The sequence below is a fragment of the Saccopteryx leptura genome, chromosome 1, assembly GCF_036850995.1.
Source record: "Saccopteryx leptura isolate mSacLep1 chromosome 1, mSacLep1_pri_phased_curated, whole genome shotgun sequence".
Taxonomy (NCBI): domain Eukaryota; kingdom Metazoa; phylum Chordata; class Mammalia; order Chiroptera; family Emballonuridae; genus Saccopteryx; species Saccopteryx leptura.
Genome location: NC_089503.1, coordinates 387,172,282 through 387,189,097, shown reverse-complemented (window position 1 = coordinate 387,189,097; position 16,816 = coordinate 387,172,282). Strand labels below are relative to the sequence as shown.

Sequence of the window (16,816 nt, the reverse complement as noted above, 5' to 3'; positions counted from 1 at the left end):
TTGTTTATTTCTGCAATTTTCCGGGTAGTATGTTCTGACCGCAGATAACTGAAACGGCGGAAAGCAAAACCACGGATGGGGCGGGGGGGGGGGGGGCTGCTGTACTCTTTTCTGGCCTTCAAGCGGGGCTGGGGTCCCTAAACACCCTTCTTACCCGATAAGTCCCTCCTGGACCCCAGTGGGTGGGAAGGTACGTGATTTGTTTTGAGAGTGGCCGTGGGGGACAGGGGCTTGAGATGGATTGAGAGGCTGGGGACACGTGAGATGCTGAGGCCGTGATCTTTACTTGGGGGACCACAGGGCTCCCGCTTGGGCGGAGGGCAGGGTCTGGGCAGGCTCAGGTGGGCTTGCTTTCAGCAATGCGGGTGTAGTCGATGCTGGGGTCCTCCGCGGAGCCTTCCCTTTCCCGGCGGCCGCGGGCAGGCCCCTCGCTGCAGGGCAGCCTCTGCAGAGAGGCATAGTGGACCTCCTGCTCCTGCTCCTGCTCCTGCTCGGAGAACTGGGCCTGGGGCTAGGCCCGACATTGCTGCTGACCCGAGGGAGGTCACAGGAGGGGCCACCCTCTTCCTCTCCTTCCTTCCTTGTGAGTGCTCACCTCACGTCCACTGTCTTTCCTCACTGCCTCCTTGCTGCCCCCCTCCCCGTCTCCTCTCTCTCCACCTGCTGCCCTTTCTCTTCGTGTCTCTCGCTCTCTCCCTCCTCATCGCATTCTCCCTCACTCTTTCTCTGGGTCTCTCATTATTTCCCAGTGTCTCTTCCATTCTTCCCCTGACCTTCTCACTCTTTTTTTGTGTGTGTTTTTCTGAAGTCAGAAGTGGGGACACAGAGAGACAGATTCCCGCATGTGCCCAACCAGGATCCACCCGGCATGCCCACCAGGGGGTGATGCTCTGCCCATCTGGGGTGTTGCTCCGTTGCAACAGGAGCCATTCTAGTGCCTGAGTTGGAGGCCATGGAGCCGTCCTCAGTTCCTGGACCATCTTTGCTCCAATGGAGCCTTGTCTGTGGGAGGGGAAGCGAGAGACAGAGAGGAAGGAGGGGGGGGTGTGGAGAAGCAGATGAGTGCTTCTCCTGTGTGCCCCGGCCAGGAATCGAACCCGGGACTTCCACACGCTGGGCCAATGCTCTACCATTGAGTCAACATTCTCACTCTTTGTCTCTCTCATTCCTTCTCCTCTTTCTTTCTCTTTGTTTGTCCTATTTCCTCTTTCTAACGCCATACACCCTTTCTCTCCTTCCTTCCAGTCATTCTCTTATTTCTCTCTCTCTCTGCCTTTCTCTTCTTTCTTCTCACCGACTCTCCCACACTCGCGCTTTCCGTCTCTTCTCTTCCCCATCCCATCGCCGCCCCTCCCCCACGTCCCTGCCCCAGACTCACCCAGCTCCTCTCCAGCTTCCTCACTGGAAGAAAAGAAGAAGCTCAGCCTGGCCCCCCGCTGTGCCGCCCGGCCCTCCCGCGTGGCCCCCCAACACCCAGCGGTCAGCTTCACTCCTGCTGACTGGCCCGTGTGTCCCATGGCCGAAGCCCTGGCCCCTCGCTCGGGACATTCTCCAGGGGTGTCAGGGTGGACGGGGGGCTTCTGGGAAAGCCGGAGGAAAGGGAGTGGGGGGGGGCGCCTCCCGGGGCCCGGCTGGGGGCCCTGCCACAGCTCGGGGTGGGCTCACCTCTCCGATGGAGCCGACACAGACAGGCGGACAGGACAGCCACAGCCACCACTAGGAGCCCCCCGAGCCCCAAACCCCCGTAGAGGTACGGGTTTTTCTCTGGAAGGAAACGAGAAGTGACCGGTGGAAGGCCCTGTCCCTGCTCAGGCTGCCCCGCCCTGCTGGCGGGCGGGGGCGTCCCCGCGCCCCTCTCCAACAGTGTTAGAGGCAGAAAAACACCCTCTCGGTGCGATTCTTCGTGGGACCGTGGGACCGTGTTACCTGACTCGTATCAGAGGGCCCCCCCATCGTCGCCTGCGCCTGGGGCCTCTCACCTCTCACCGGCTCCCGCTGCCACCCCTCCCGTCCCCGGGCCTCCCTGGGGAGTGTCCTGGCCACCTGGCCCCTGGTCCTGCAGGTCACCTGCCCACGCACCTCACACGAGGTCACCTGCCCACGCACCTCACAGGTCGCTTTCCCTCACGGCTCCCTGTGCCTTACCTGGCCCATCCATCCGGTTAGGGACTGCAGGCGACTAGCCTGGAGGTCAGGAAGCCTCGCCCCTGCCCTGATGGCCTCACCAGCCCCAGGCCGGTCACGTGCCTCCAGTTCCTCACTCCAGTCCGGCCCTGAGCCGGGCACTTTCCCTTCATCGCTGCTCCTCTGTCTGACAACACGGGGCACTGTGGTGCCCGCCTCCCTGGCCAGGGGTCGGCCCAGAAGTGCCGGAGCTGGGGCTCAGGGCCCGCTCTGTCCAGCTGCATGCAGCGCCCGCCCTTTGTCCTCGGCCCCAGGCTGACCAGGCGGTTCACAGGGGCCTCCCGGGCACTGGGCAGTTCTAGGTTCTGCTAAGAAAGGGGGCTGATGGGGGAGGAGGAGGAGGAGGAGGAGGAGGAGGAGTTTGGGGTGCGTGTAGGGACTGCTGGAAAGGAAGGGCGAGCAGCCAGGACCGGTCCCTCGGCCCCCAGAGGGACTCAGGTCTGCGGAGGGGGCCTGCTTGGAGAACCGCTTCTCATGGGCAGGTCTGCCGGGCTGGAGTGGGGCAAGGAGGAGAGTCTAGGGGCCCCACACTTCCTTTCCGGTACTTCCTGCCCGACAACCACTGGTTCCTGTTTGAGGGCCAAGGGGGGGCCTCGGGCTGCACCCCAGAGCCAGAGGCACTGCCCAAGGCCTGGGAATGGGGACCTGCCTGAGAACAAGAGGAACCCTGGGACGTGTGTGCGTGTGGCGGTGTCCAGAGCAGACGCCCCGGTGTAGGGGAAGGCCTGAGGTGGCCACAAAAGGCAGGAGGGGCGGAGTCAAGACAGAGGCTGGACAGAGCGTTCCTCCAGGGCCCAGGGGACCTCAGAGCCCTGCTCTCCTTTCCCTCATCACAGGCACACCCTTATCTCACGCGGGGTGTGCCTGTCCCCTCTCCTCCTCAAGGGTCCCTGCTCTCTGCCAGCGTACTCAGAGCCTGTGGCCTGCAGGGGCCGGGGCAGCGTGGGGCAACTCGACATTGGCGGAAGCCGCCTGGGCAGAGGGAGGTACATTCCCACCCCTCCTCTGGCCTTGACTTGTCCCTCAGCCTTTACGCCAAGCCAACATGGTCAGGAGAGGAGGTTGGGCTTTGAGGGTGAGGGTCAGGACATCTTTGCTTTCAGACGCCTGGGGCAGTAAGGAAGCCTGCAGACCCCTCAGCTCCAGCTGTCTTACTGACCCTGCGAGGAGTCTGTGGCTTCACACCTCCTCCAGGTGCCTTCTCGGATTAACCCTTCCCCCAGTTACCTCTCACACTGCATCCACCGAGAGCTCACGATCTCAGTGTGTGTGCGTGCAGACACATACCCTGGCTCCCGCGCCACTGGGGTGACTCACCTGGGGTTCTGGGGTCTCTATCTAGCAGGGTGCTTGGCTGACAGATTTACAAACAGAAACGTCCAAAGTAGCCAGGCGAAATCTATCCAAGCACTGTTGTTAGATCTAGGATAGAAAGTTGATGAGAAATTGGCGTTCAAAAGGAGAGCTAGCCGGCCAGCCCAGGTGGACTTCCTGCTGGAGGCAGAGAGAGTAAGGGTGGTGGTCCGAGACCCTCTGAGAAAAGCCCTGGACGGAGGCCTCTGAGTGGCACTGTGATGGGGAGGGGAGTGACCCTTCAGGAGGGTGAGGCCCCGGGAGCTCAAGTGGGGGGAAGGGGTCAGGAAGCCAGCTGGCGCTTGAGTCCATACGCATTTGCATTCTCCTCTCTAAATTCAGAAACTTTCTGCTACTTCCTCCCTCTTCCCCTCCGCCTCGTTCCCCCTTGCAGGATAGAGCCGCAGAACAATCAATATTCAGTTGGTTTTCTTTTTTCTTTTTACATTTATTACCTAAAAGTTTAAACATGGAAAAAAAATGGAAAGAATTGTACAGTGAACATATCCTGAGCACCTACATTCTACAATGGACCTTCCTCTAGAGGGGCTTTATCACTTACCTACCCGTCCACCGCACTTTGGGCTGCCTTTCCAAGCTGCGAACATCAGTCCGCTTCACATCTAAAACCTCTGCCGCGCTCTTCGCGGACTCGAGTTCGGTATTTGTTTCTTCGTTTCCTTTTGGGACGGCCAAGAAAGGCAAAGTTTACGTGCAGGGAAAATAGCACATGCTAAATGCTGTTGGCCTAGTTGCTATATTATTATTATTATTATTATTATTATTACCCAAACACACAGAGAAGGGGAGGCAGTCTGCGGCCATTTCTAACTTCCTTGGATCTGGTCTTCCCCTCCGCCCCTACCCTGGTCCCTGCTGCTTGGTTTTGCTTACTCATTCACTCGTCCTCTTTTCGTTTACTCATAAACAGTCAGCACCCCGTGGACGGGCCCTCCTGGGCCGCGAGGCTGCCGGAGGGCGTGCCTGTGGCTCTCCCCTGCGCCCCTGTAGCCCCTGTAGCGGGGCAGTGAAGCTCACTCCTCCCGTCCTCGGTGAGGCGGAGTCGGTGCGGATGCAGACCCCCTTCAGCTGCCATCGCTGTGGACTCAGCTCTGGGGGATGGAGGAGGTCGGTCCAGCATGGGATAGGTTCTCCTCGGGGACCTGGACACCTGTCCTTCCAGACACCAGTTCCTGACGCAGGGGCGTGGGTGCAGCCGTCCCTGCAGCCCCCAGCGCTGTGGTGCGGAAGGCCGCAGGCTGACCGCGCTGGCCGTCCGGAGGTCTGTGTTCTCAGTGCGGCTTTGCTGCCGACTTCCTGCGAGCTCCCTGCTCTGCTCAGGCCTCGGCTTCCCTCTGCACTGACACAGGAGGTCCCCAGGGCCCCCTCCGGATCTGCCCTGAAAGCCTGTCTCTTCACTTCAACTCCCTCCCCAGTTCAAGGAACCCAGGCATCCACCTGCCGCCCGGCTCTGGGTAAACAGGAAGCTGGGTGAGGGGAGCAGGGCTGGGCGGAAAGTCCCAGGCAGGTGTGTCGGCTTATGGGGAGGGGGTGGCCCCGCCGCCGAGGTATGTAAGCCCCTCTGCCCTGATCCTGGCTCAGTCTCCATGGGGGCACTGGGGCCGGAGGGCTGGGGGAGGAGGCCCCAGGGGAAGGGCTGCCTCCTGGTGGCTGTGGCAGGAACCACTTCCCTGGTGACCCTGCTGCTGGCCGTGCCTATCACGGTCCTGGCTGTGCTGGCCGTGGTGCCCCCGAAGCAAGGAGGACCGGTGAGCGGCACCCAGAGTACTCAGAGGGCTGTGGACTGCTGTTGCTCACCCACCTCTGGCCCTGCCTGGGGCCCCCTGCGTCACCTGCTCAGCTGGCCTGGCCGTCTCTGGCACGGATGTCTGGCTGGCCCATGGGCCGGCTCTCTTTCTCTGTTCCTGTGATGCTGTTGTGTCCTGATGTCTCCAAGCCCAACCCCTCCCTGGTTGTCTGTCTGTCTCCTTCTTCTTTCTCAGACAGACTCAGGCCTCTGTCTCCCCGCCCAAGCATCTCTGCCTTGCTTGCTATCCCTTCCAGGGAGCTGGGTGTCGGGCGGGGAGGTTGGGTCTATGTTGGGAGAGGTGGGGTTGGCATCAGCTAAGACTGAACTCTGGGCACTGCGACCCCACCCACCCAGGTAACAGGGACCACTGATCCGGGGACACCAGCACAGGCCCAGCAGCGATTGGGTAAGAGCAGACCGTCTTTCCTCCGTGGCGGCTCCAGGCCCGCAGGGACTCCCAGCTCCCTTCCGTCTGCATCCCCAGACACTCTATCTACCCTCTTCCTCAGGAAGCCGGATGCCCCGTCCCGAGCCCCAGCCTCCTGTCCTCTCAGGGGGACCACGCAAGGGTGGTCGACCTGCCCCAACCGAGCGTGGACTCTTCTTGGCCTCTTCCAGGGCCCCAGGAGCTGCCTGAGCAGGATTCAGAAAGAGACCCGAGCCCCAAGCTGCCGGCGGCCCACCTCATAGGTAAGGAGGACCTCACCAACCCCAACAGCCCCAGGGGCCGGTTTTGCCCGCCCACGGTTCGGGCCCCTTGGCTCGGTTATTGCCGTGCTCGTTCGGACACCCTTGGCCACCTCTTATCCCTGGAGAGCGCAGCCCACCCCTCCGTCCGCCCCGCGCCCTGGCTTCCCGCTTCCCTCCCGGAGCCGGGAAGAGCCGGCCTGAGTCTCCCCAGCGGAGCGCAGCGCCGCGCCCGGCACCCGGCGCCCCAGCGGCCCCCAGCGCAGCGGGCGCACCTGCAGGGGCCCCTGCGGGGGGCGGGACGCCGGCTCTCGGCAGGCGCGGGTGGGGGTTGCTGTCTTCGGCACGGCTTTCCCTGGAGCCTACCGGCCGGTCTCTCCGCAGGCGCCTGGACGCAGGGCCAGGGGCTGGGCTGGGAGGCGGAGAAAGAAGAGGCGTTCCTGCGGAGCGGGGCGCAGTTCTCCGGCGCCGGCGGGCTGGCTCTCCCGCGGGACGGCCTCTATTACCTCTACTGTCACGTGGGCTACCGCGGCCGGGCGCCCCGGGCGGACGGGGACCCCCCGGACGGCGGGGTGACGCTGCGCAGCCGGCTGTACCGCGCGGGGGGCGCCTACGGGCCCGGGACTCCCGAGCTGCTGCTGGAAGGCGCCGAGACGGTGAGCCCGGGCCTGGGCCCGGCGCGGAGGCTCTGGTACACCAGCGTGGGGTTCGGCGGCCTGGTGCAGCTGCGGAGGGGCGAGAGGGTGTTCGTCAACATCAGCCACCCCGACATGGTGGACTACCGGAGAGGGAAGACCTTCTTCGGGGCCGTGATGGTGGGCTGACGGCCGCCCCGCGTGGGGGCACCGCGTGGACCGGCCCAGATATGGGGGACCTCGACATCAGGGACCCCCGCGGCCGCGGAGAAGATGTGGGACCCTGTGTGGAAACTGATTTTGAGCCTGATGAAAATAAAGAGTGTCAAGCTTTCGCGCTGCCCATACAGATGTTGAGAGCGTGGTTCAGGGTGGGGGGCACACCAGGGTTGGTTATATAGTCTCTGCGTGTTTCTGGAAAGAATTCATTAGCACTCTGCGTGGCGTCCCTTCCCTGAGATGGAGGCCTGCGGGCCTGCCCACCCCCTGCCCCCAAATGGCCTCGCCTCCCCTAGCACCGGCCCAGTGTGGAGGGTCGAGGGAGGGGGTCTCCTCCAACCACAAAGAATCTCCAAGCATCCTGCTTCTCAGAGCCGCCCGGCCCCCACCATACTGCATCTTCTCCTGGGTCCCTCCCAACACTGAGCGAGGGCTCATGACAGGAAAAGGAAGTGGCCTGCAGGAAGGCCCGCCGCACAGTAGCCCCGAAGATGGCCGAGGGCCGGAGCCCCCTCCTGGTTAGCCAGGGCCCTGTCCCCGCCGACCCAGAGTCACCTCTTCTCCGAGCAGCAAGAACAACAGCTTGTGAGGGTGAAGGAAGGAGGCTGAAGGAGAGTTGGGAGGGTGTTTGAGAGAGAGAGAGAGAGAGAGAGAGAGAGAGAGAGAGGTGGACTCTGTAGTGAACCGGAGGAAGAGGAAGGAGGAAGATCTGATGCCACCTGTTGGGGACACGGCAAGTTCTCACCCCTCTTTCACACTTCAGGTCCCCTTCCCGTGAGTGGGCGAGTGTGGGGGCCCAGGGTGAGTAAGAGCAGCCCTCTCACCCCTTGGCTGACTTTCAGCGGGGGCTGGAGGAGGCAGAGGGGAACTCACGCCCGATCTAGGTCACCCCAGTGGGTCACCCCACCCTTGCGGCACACCGCACGGTTTTCCCCTGACTGCCTTCGACTCTATTCACTCTTCTCCTCATTTCCCCTTCTGACCAGGATTTTCTCTTAAAAACCATCGTAGATCAAACAAAATGTCTTAATGTCCCTTGATGTCAAGGTGGCAGTGCCTTCCTGGGGTCCACCATGCCCCTCAGAGCGAGGGTATGTGCGGGAGACAGGCTTGCCACCCAGGAGTTTATAGTCAGCTCAGTATTTGTGCCAATGTTTAGGCTGAAGCATTAAGAAAGGACCAATTAATATATTATCGGTTTTAGAAACCAGTCTCAGTCTTGAGAATAGATCAGTTAAACAGTTGTCTCTCATTTTAAGAGGCCATGATGCGGGTGGCTCCCAAAATTAGGCCTGTGGTGCAAATAATCAGGTGCTTCATAAGAGGCATCTTTATGGAAACAAAAGAAACATCGCGCTTAATGGTGGAAGCAGACTATCATCTCAATTCCTGAGTTCTGAGGGCAGCCCGTTGAGAAGCTTTCTAGACGCCTGGCTTGAATTTCTTCCAGATGGAGTGAAGGCAGGCAGTGAGTGTCTGATAGTTCTGCTGGTTTTCGGTTTGTCTCTGGTGATATTTTCTGCAGGGGCCATAGAGGCTGTGCACATGTGAGCTGTTCTGGTGAGTCCTCTGAAGTGTATATCAAGTTGTCCTCTTTAGCTTGCATGACTTTGGGGAAAGGGCAGTTTCAATTCTCAATGAGTACAAGTCACAGGATGGGAGGAAAACTGGACATGTCCACTTGGAGAGTCAGAGCCAGATACGACAATAAACCAGAGGAATTCAAGTTCTGGTCCAGTTTACAGGTAGGAACAAAAATCTCAAAAGATGATGAACAGCACTAGAATCTAACATCCAAAAAAAAAAAGACGTATTACTTAAACATAGTGCTTCTCTCTAAAATAACCCTCATTTCCATCAACTATGGCCAAGACTAATTTGTTCGTGAAATAAGTCTCGTTTCGGTAAAGTCAGCCTGTTCTTGAAGTAGGAACAGCAAGAATGCTGAGTAAATCATGTAGGTTCTTTTAAATCTGCTTTGGCTGGGATTTTTTCCGTAAGGAATCTTCAGTTTGAACTTTATAGGCTCTTTGAGGCCAGAAAAGTCAAGGCAAGGACTTGGGCCATCAGACATTGCGTGCACCACCTATAGATTTGGGTGAGTTCCTCTCTTCTTGAGGTCCCCAGAGTACTTGGGTTCCTGCACCTGCCAGGAAGTGACCGTCTTTATTCATTTGATAAGGCTTCCGAGAACTCTCTAAGCGAAGTTCCAGGATGACCTAGCCAAGGGTTTTATTGGCTTCCGTAAATCAATCTGAATTCTTTAAAGCTGTCTGCTCATATCTGAGTCTATGCAGGTCTCTCTCAAATATGAGGTTCCAGGGAAAACCTGCGCAGTGTAACCAGTTCTGGATTGTGTCCTGTTACACGGAGAGCCGGTTCTTGTTAACTTACGCAAATAACAATAGTGCCATGAAAATAAGAATCTTCACAGAGTTTCTGAATTCTGGAGGGGCCAAGTCAGTAGAAAAAGGAAAATGTTTCTATTCCGCTTATGAATTTATAATTGCTCGAAGTCATAAGTTGCTTAAGTAAAAATGTTTCCTTATATAGATATTTAGAAAGACAAAGATTAAAATATCCATCAGTATTTCAAATAATAATTGACAAAAATTGTAATCATCCTCATCAGTTCATTCAGTCTTATAAATTTTTTTTCTTCTTTTAGAGAGAGAGACAGGCAGACAGACAGGGCAGACACAGGAAGGGGGAGATGAGAAGCATCAATTCTTCATTGTGGCAGCTTAGTTCATTGATTGCTTTCTCATATGTGCCTTGACCGGGGGGTTCTAGCCCAGCCAGTGACCCCCTTGTTCAAGCCAGCGACTTTGGGCTCAAGCCAGCAACCACAAGGTCATGTCTATAATACCACGCTCAAGCTGGCAACCTCGGGGTTTTGAAACTAGATTCTTGGCATCCCAGATCTATGCCCTATCCACTGTGCCACCGCCTGGTCAGGCAGTGCTCAAAAATTTTAAAATAATTGGTCAAATAGGATCATAGATCACTGTGAAACAATACCTAGTTATCCATTTAATCATGGTGACAACTGAAAACCTCTCAGGCAAATACAGAAAGTTAAATAGTTGTAAGCAAAATGTAGCTTTTTAAAAATATTGTATGATTTTTAAATTAAAATTTTTTTTTTACTAATTTTAATTTATTGTGTTAACATGGATTCAAGAGTCTCACTCAATATAACTCCCTCACTCCCACCCTTTGTCCCCCATTACACCCCCTTTGCCCCTTCCCCCCAACTCACTCCCCCCTCCTCTCTAGGATTTGCTGTCTTGTTATCTACATCTTTGTGTCATGTATATATAATTTCACTAATCCCTTCACCTTCTCTGATCCCATCCCTTCATCCCCCTTCCCTCTGACAGCTGTCCCTCTGCTCCCTGTGACCCCACCTCTGCCTCTATTCCATTCCTCAGTTCACTGTGTTCATTAGATTCCACATATAAGTGAGGTCATCCGATATTTGTCTTTCTCTGCCTGGCTTATTTCACTTAGCATAATAGTCTCCAGGTCCATCCATACCATTGCAAAAGGTAAGATGTCCTTCTTTTTCACGGCCCCATAGTATTCCATTGTGTATATGTACCACTGCTTTTTAATCCACCCATCCACTGATGGACACTTGGGCTATTTTCAACAATAAATTGCCTGAGAGAGAAATTAAGGAAACAATCCCCTTCACTATCACAACAATAAAAAAAATAAAGTACCTAGGAGTAAATTTAACCAAGGAGGTAAAAGACTTGTACTCGGAAAATTTTAAGACATTGAAAAAAGAAATCAAGGAAGATACAAACAAGTGGAAGCATATACCGTGCTCATGGTTAGGAAGAATAAACATCATTAAAATGTCTATATTACCCAAAGCAATCTATAGATTCAATGCAATTCCTATTCAAATACCAATGGCATATTTCAAAGATATGGAACAAATATTTCAAATTTAGCTTTTTTAATGTTAAGAAGACTATTTACCTAAGCAATCAGAGACCTGATAGAGAGAACAGAAAAGAATTTTAATAAAACACAAAATATTTGCTTTCTCTTTATTTTTAAAAAAGATTTTATTTATTGATTTAAGAGAGGGGAGAGAGAGAGAGAGAGAGAGAGAGAGAGAGAGAGGGAGAGAGAGAGAAAGCCAGGGTGAGGGGAGCAGGAAGCATCAAGTCCTAGTTGCTTGTCATATGTGCCTTCACTGGGCAGGCCCAGGTTTGAACTGCAGACCTCAGTGTTCCAGGTCAACGCTTTATCCACTGTGCTACCATGGGTCAGGTTCTTTGTAATCTCTTATTAAGAGTATATCAGGCCTGACCTGTGGTGGCGCAGTGGATAAAGCGTCAACCTGGAACGCTGAGGTCGCCGGTTCAAAACCCTGGGCTTGCCTGGTCAAGGCACATATGGGAGTTGATGCTTCCAGCTCCTCCCTCCCCCTTCTCTCTCTCACTCTCTCTCTTCTCTAAAAATTAATGAAAGAAAAAAAAAGAGTATATTAATAGTGCCCTGGCCAGATGGCTCAATGGGTTACAGCAGTGGCTTTCAACTGCTGATCCGCAGATCAACAGCGGTTGAAAAACGCTGGGTTAGAGCTTGTCTTGATAAGCGAAGTTTGCTGGTTTGATTCTTGGTCAGGGTACATACAGAAGCAGATCAATGTTTTTGTCTGTCTCTCTCCCTTTCCCTCTCTCTAAAATCAATAAATAAGCCCTGGCCAGTTGGCTCAGTGGTGGAGCATTGACCCCATGTTTGAAAGTCCTGGGTTCAATTCCCAGCCAGGGCACACAGAAGAGGCGACCACCTGCTTTCACCTCTTCCCTTTCTCTCTCTCTCTCTCTCTCTCTCTCTCTCTCTCCCTCTCTTACAGCCATTGAGTCAAGTGTATTGGCCTAGGCACTGAGTGTGACCCTGTCTAAAAATAGCTCGGCTGTGAGCATCCAGATGGCAGAGCGTCAGCCTCAGAAGGAGTTGCCGGGTGGATCCTGGTCGGGTGCATGCAGACATCTGTCTCTGTATCTCTCCTCCTCTCTCTTAAAAAATAAAATCAATCAATAAATTAAAATATGCATTTCCATACCTTATATCTTCTTTTCCTGGAAACATATTTTATTTCCTTCTATATTAATTAGAATTCTTAATCCTTATAAACCTTAATTTCTAATGATAACTGAAAAATAAGCAATTAGCTTCTTTTTTTCAAAAAAAATTTTTTTATTTAGAAAGTTAAATTTAATGGAGTGACATTGATCAATAAGACGATATAGGTTTTGCCTGACCAGGCGGTGATGCAGTGGATGGAGCATCAGACTGGGATGCAGAGGACCCAAGTTCGAAGCCCCAAGGTCATTGGCTTGAGCGTGGGCTCACCAGCTTGAGCATGGGGTCGCTGGCTTGAGCGTGGGCTCACCAACTTGAGCATGGGGTCGCTGGCTTGAGTGTGGGATCATGGACATGACTCCATGGTCTCTGGCTTGAAGCCCAAGGTCGCTGGCTTGAGCAAAGGGTCACTTGGTCTGCTGTAACCCCCTAGTCAAGGCACATCTGAGAAAGCAATCAATGAACAACTAAGGTGCTGCAATGGAGAGTTGATGCTTCTCATCTTTCTCCCTTCCTGTCTGTCTCTATCTGTCTCTGCCACAAAACAAAACAAAACAATTGATATTTCAGTATTTTATCTTATTTAGAAATGAACTAGATATTCAATGAATTTAACTTGACTCATCATTTAACTTAATTTGGCAAAACTCTAGGTTATAAGTTACCAAAAGATTTTAACAAACTATTTAAGTAGATATACCATAAAACATAACTGTTGTTGAAAAGTTCACCTAAAACTTTAAACCTATCAATGTCTATTTATTTTACTTGTTCTCAGTAATTATGTTCAGGTTATTTATGAGAATTTATTATACCAAGTTGTTTTTCTTGCTGACAACATTGCAACAGAGATAGCATAAACCTATTTGACTAATAAACCCAGGTAGAATAAAAGTTTTATACGTAATTCTGATAAGTAAAGATATGCCTATTTGACCAAACTGAACTCAAACCAGCTTAATAGCAAATATTTTCCCAATCCACTTGATCTTGAAAAAGCATTTGGGTTAGTTTATATTGTATTTTTGAGACATTTTATGTAAGAACTTAATTTCTTTTTTTGTGTGTGACAGAGACAGAAAGAGACAGAGAGAGGGACAGATAGGGACAGACAGACAGGGAGAGAGATGAGAAGCATCAATTCTCCGTTGTGGCATCGTAGTTATTCATTGATTGCTTTCTCATATATGCCTTGACTGGGAGGGCTACAGCAGACTGAGTGACTCTTTGCTCAAGCCAGTGACCTTGGGCTCAAGCTGGTCAGCCTTGCTCAAACCAGATGAGCCCACGCTCAAGCTGATGACCTTGGGGTTTTGAAACTGGGTCCTCCGCGTCCTAGTCCAACGCTCTATCCCAGGCGTGGCCAACAGTTTTTGCCCCCAGGCCAGATTAGAAAGAAAACTTTTTTCACGGGCCAGACAAAATATGAAAAATAAAAAATGTTAAATACAAAAACAATTCGTTTAAGTAAACAAAATTTTGTTATGTAATTTATCTATGAATAAATGTGAGTGAAAAAAATTTTAATATACAATATTATTTTAATAAAAAAGTATATTTTTTTTACAGGGACAGAGAGAGAATCAGAGAGAAGGACAGACAGACAGGAACAAAGAGAGATGAGAAGCATCAATCATCAGTTTTTCGTTTTGACACCTTAGTTGTTCATTGATTGCTTTCTCATATGTGCCTTGACTGTGGGCCTTCAGCAGACCAAGTAACCAGCGACCTTGGGTCCAAGCTGGTGAGCTTTTTGCTCAAACCAGATGAACCCGAGCTCAAGCTGGCGACCTCGGGGTCTCGAACCTGGGTCCTTCTGCATCCCAGTCTGACGCTCTATCTACTGCGCCACCGCCTGGTCAGGCAATAAAAATATATTTTAATAAAAATATAATTACATACCGTATAAATATCTAAACTGTATCGCAATCAATTGAAACAATATTTAATTAATAGAATGAGCTTGAAGGGGTTATATCGCAAATAAAACAATTATTTCGTTTTACAAACAGCCTGGACACGTTTTCAGTTATCAACTGCAGCTATTGTCTGTGCTACTATGCCACTTGATTCAGCACACTTGACCACAAAAATAATGAATTGTTTGACCTTGGGTGCATGCTGGCAAACTCCGCCTAAAAGAATGTGGGTTTCACATAGCCGCTAAACATCAAACAGTTCATATCGAGTACAGAAGAGTACAAAAGTTGTAAATCTTTATAATGGAATTTTTTTTTAAAATAAAGAAGTATTGCGAATCCATTCGACTAATTATTGGAAGTTAACCCTAGATTAGTCACATGCGGAATTCTTTTCCGCGAATCACTATCTTCTTAAATATCCCGATTTCCAGTCATCAAAGACGCTGCCGCTTCCGAGTTGCTGAGATTTTAAAGTTGCGGAGAATATTAAAAATTTAATCACAGCCTGACCTGTGGTGGCGCAGTGGATAAAGCATCGACCTGGAAATGCTGAAGTCGCCGGTTCGAAACCCTGGGCTTGCCTGGTCAAGGCACATATGGGAGTTGATGCTTCCAGCTCCTCCCCCTGACTCTCTCTCCTCTCTCTCTCTCTCTCTCTCTCTCTCTCTCTCTCTTTCTCCTCTCTAAAATGAATAAATAAAATTTTAAAAAAGAAAAAAAATTAAAAAAAAATGTAATCGCAGGCCGCATAAACTCATTACATGGGCCGTATGTTGGCCATGCCTGTCCTATCCACTGCGCCACCGCCTGGTCAGGCAGCACTTAATTTCTTAAAGTCAATTAAACAGAGTTCTTTCCAAATTAGCAATATTACCCAGAGGTATAAAATACCCTACAACATACATGAGCATTCAGACAGGTGCAGACAGAGACCTGATAGTTTTGTTTTTAAAACTTCAGTCATGGGCCCTGGCTGGTTGCTCAATGGATAGAACATTGGCCCGGCATGAGGACAGCCGAGGTTGGGTCCCCGGTCAGAGCACACAGGAGAAGCGCCCATCTGCTTCTCTTCCAGCTTCTCTTCCCCGTCTTCTCTCCCTTCTCTCTCTCTTCCCCTCCTTCAGCCAGTGGCTCAATTGGTTTGAGCATTGGCCCAGGTGCTGAGGATAGCTTGGTTGATTTGAGCACCCACCCCAGATAGAGGTTGCCGGGTGGATCCCGGTCGGGGCACACGTGGGAATCTGTCTCTCTATCTTCCCTCCTCTCAATTAAAAAAAAAAAAAAAAATTCAGCTATGACCTGACTGGTGGTGCAGTGGATAGTGCTGACCTGGAACGCTGAGGTCCCAGGTTCAAAACCCTGAGGTCGCCGGCTTGGGCACGGGCTTGCCAGCTTGAGCGTGGGGTCGCTGGCTTGAGCCTAAGGTCACTGGCACAAGCAAGGGGTCGATGTCTCGGCTTGAACTTGAACGGGTCAAGGCGCGTGTGAGACGCGGAGGGCTCTCCTTCCGCCTGTGCCTTTCCCTGCCCCCTTCTCTTCTTCCCGTTTCTGTTGCCGTATTCTATTTTCACCTGCAGCTGTCAGTGGGACCTGTAAGCGTGTCTTTTTTTTTTTTTTTTTCATTTTTCTGAAGCTGGAAACAGGGAGAGACAGTCAGACAGACTCCCGCATGCGCCCGACTGGGATCCACCCGGCACTCCCACCAGGGGGCGACGCTCTGCCCATCCTGGGTGTCGCCATGTTGCGACCAGAGCCACTCTAGCGCCTGAGGCAGAGGCCACAGAGCCATCCCCAGCGCCCGGGCCATCTTTGCTCCAATGGAGCCTTGGCTGCGGGAGGGGAAGAAAGAGACAGAGAGGAAAGCGCGGCGGAGGGGTGGAGAAGCAAATGGGCGCTTCTCCTGTGTGCCCTGGCCGGGAATCGAACCCGGGTCCTCCGCACGCTAGGCCAACGCTCTACCACTGAGCCAACCGGCCAGGGCCGCGTGTCTTTTATATAAGGTGATAGGAAGCGAGGAGCATTCTCAGGTCTGGATACTTCAATGCTGCCTGTCTAGCTGTGCCATCAGTTAATTCATTTTCTTTCGTTTCCACAGAGGCAGCTTTGGAATGCTCTGGATTTTGGTCATTGACAATTGTTTTAGTTCGTTTTTTTTTGTCATGACAAGTAATAATTCTGCAACCTATTTTCCATTCCTTATGGGCTGCCCTGAGAAAGTTAAGAAGCCTGGTGCTTCCACAACATTCTCGTGTTGAGAGTTACCCTAAGGGCGTAGCTACTATTATTGTAAATATTGGCTATTTGATCTTTGGCCAACAGACAAGCCTGAGTTGAACCATTCATTCAAGCTTGTTGGGCAGATCCGACTCCGGTGAGTAAGAGCCTGCAGTTAGGTCCACTGTGGTAGTTATTGCGTACCCAGCCCAGTAACATCCTGTTCATTCTTCAGAGATCCATCTGTAAGCCAACCTTTTTTTTTTCGGCAGAGTCAGAGAGAGTCAGAGAGAAGGACAGACAGACAGGAAGGAGAGAGATGAGAAACATCAATTCTTTGTTGTGGTTCCTTAGTTGTTCATTGATTGCTTTCTCATATGTGCCTTGACCGGGGGGCTACAGCAGACTGAGTGACCCCTTGCTCCAGCCAGCGACCTTGGGCTCAAGCTGGTGAGCCTTGCTCAAACCCGATGAACCCGCGCTCAACCTGGTGACCTCGAGGTCTCGAACCTGGGTCTTCCGCATCCCAGTCCGCCACTCTATCCACTGCGCCACCGCCTGGTTAGGCTGTGAGCCAATTTTTTCAAAAAGATTTTATTTATGGATTTGAGAGAGAGAGAGAGAGAGACAAAGGGGTGGGGAGGAGCAAGAAGTATCAACTTGTTTCCCAGATGTGCCCTGAT

At 52.3% G+C, this 16,816-nt stretch overlaps 2 protein-coding genes across 2 annotated transcripts; one reads left to right on the top strand and one right to left on the bottom strand.

The window, feature by feature from the left end:
* Positions 1-14: 14 nt before the first annotated feature.
* Positions 15-2,502, bottom strand: LST1 (leukocyte specific transcript 1). Its single transcript, XM_066359708.1, has 4 exons — positions 2,146-2,502; positions 1,666-1,764; positions 1,379-1,401; positions 15-511 (listed from the first exon to the last, which is right to left on the bottom strand). The coding sequence occupies exons 1-4, from the start codon at positions 2,156-2,158 to the stop codon at positions 338-340; spliced, it is 309 nt and encodes a 102-aa protein (XP_066215805.1). The 5' UTR covers positions 2,159-2,502; the 3' UTR covers positions 15-337.
* Positions 2,503-5,074: 2,572 nt separating this feature from the next.
* Positions 5,075-7,003, top strand: LTB (lymphotoxin beta). Its single transcript, XM_066359707.1, has 4 exons — positions 5,075-5,306; positions 5,702-5,753; positions 5,966-6,037; positions 6,419-7,003. Exons 1-4 carry the CDS (start codon positions 5,145-5,147, stop codon positions 6,856-6,858), a joined length of 726 nt encoding a protein of 241 aa, XP_066215804.1. The 5' UTR covers positions 5,075-5,144; the 3' UTR covers positions 6,859-7,003.
* The last annotated feature ends 9,813 nt before the right edge of the window (positions 7,004-16,816 follow it).

Bases quoted from the DNA above. Each gene is read 5' to 3' on its own strand.
- LST1 (XM_066359708.1), bottom strand. The intron at 1,402-1,665 runs GTGAGCCCACCC...CTTTTCTTCCAG, and splicing joins GTGTCGGCTCCATCGGAGAG to TGAGGAAGCTGGAGAGGAGC. The intron at 512-1,378 runs GTGAGTCTGGGG...TGTCGGGCCTAG, and splicing joins GGAAGCTGGAGAGGAGCTGG to CCCCAGGCCCAGTTCTCCGA.
- LTB (XM_066359707.1), top strand. From the start codon at position 5,145: ATGGGGGCACTGGGGCCGGAGGGCTGGGGGAGGAGGCCCCAGGGGAAG. The intron at 5,754-5,965 runs GTAAGAGCAGAC...GGCCTCTTCCAG, and splicing joins ACAGGCCCAGCAGCGATTGG to GGCCCCAGGAGCTGCCTGAG. The intron at 6,038-6,418 runs GTAAGGAGGACC...GTCTCTCCGCAG, and splicing joins GCCGGCGGCCCACCTCATAG to GCGCCTGGACGCAGGGCCAG.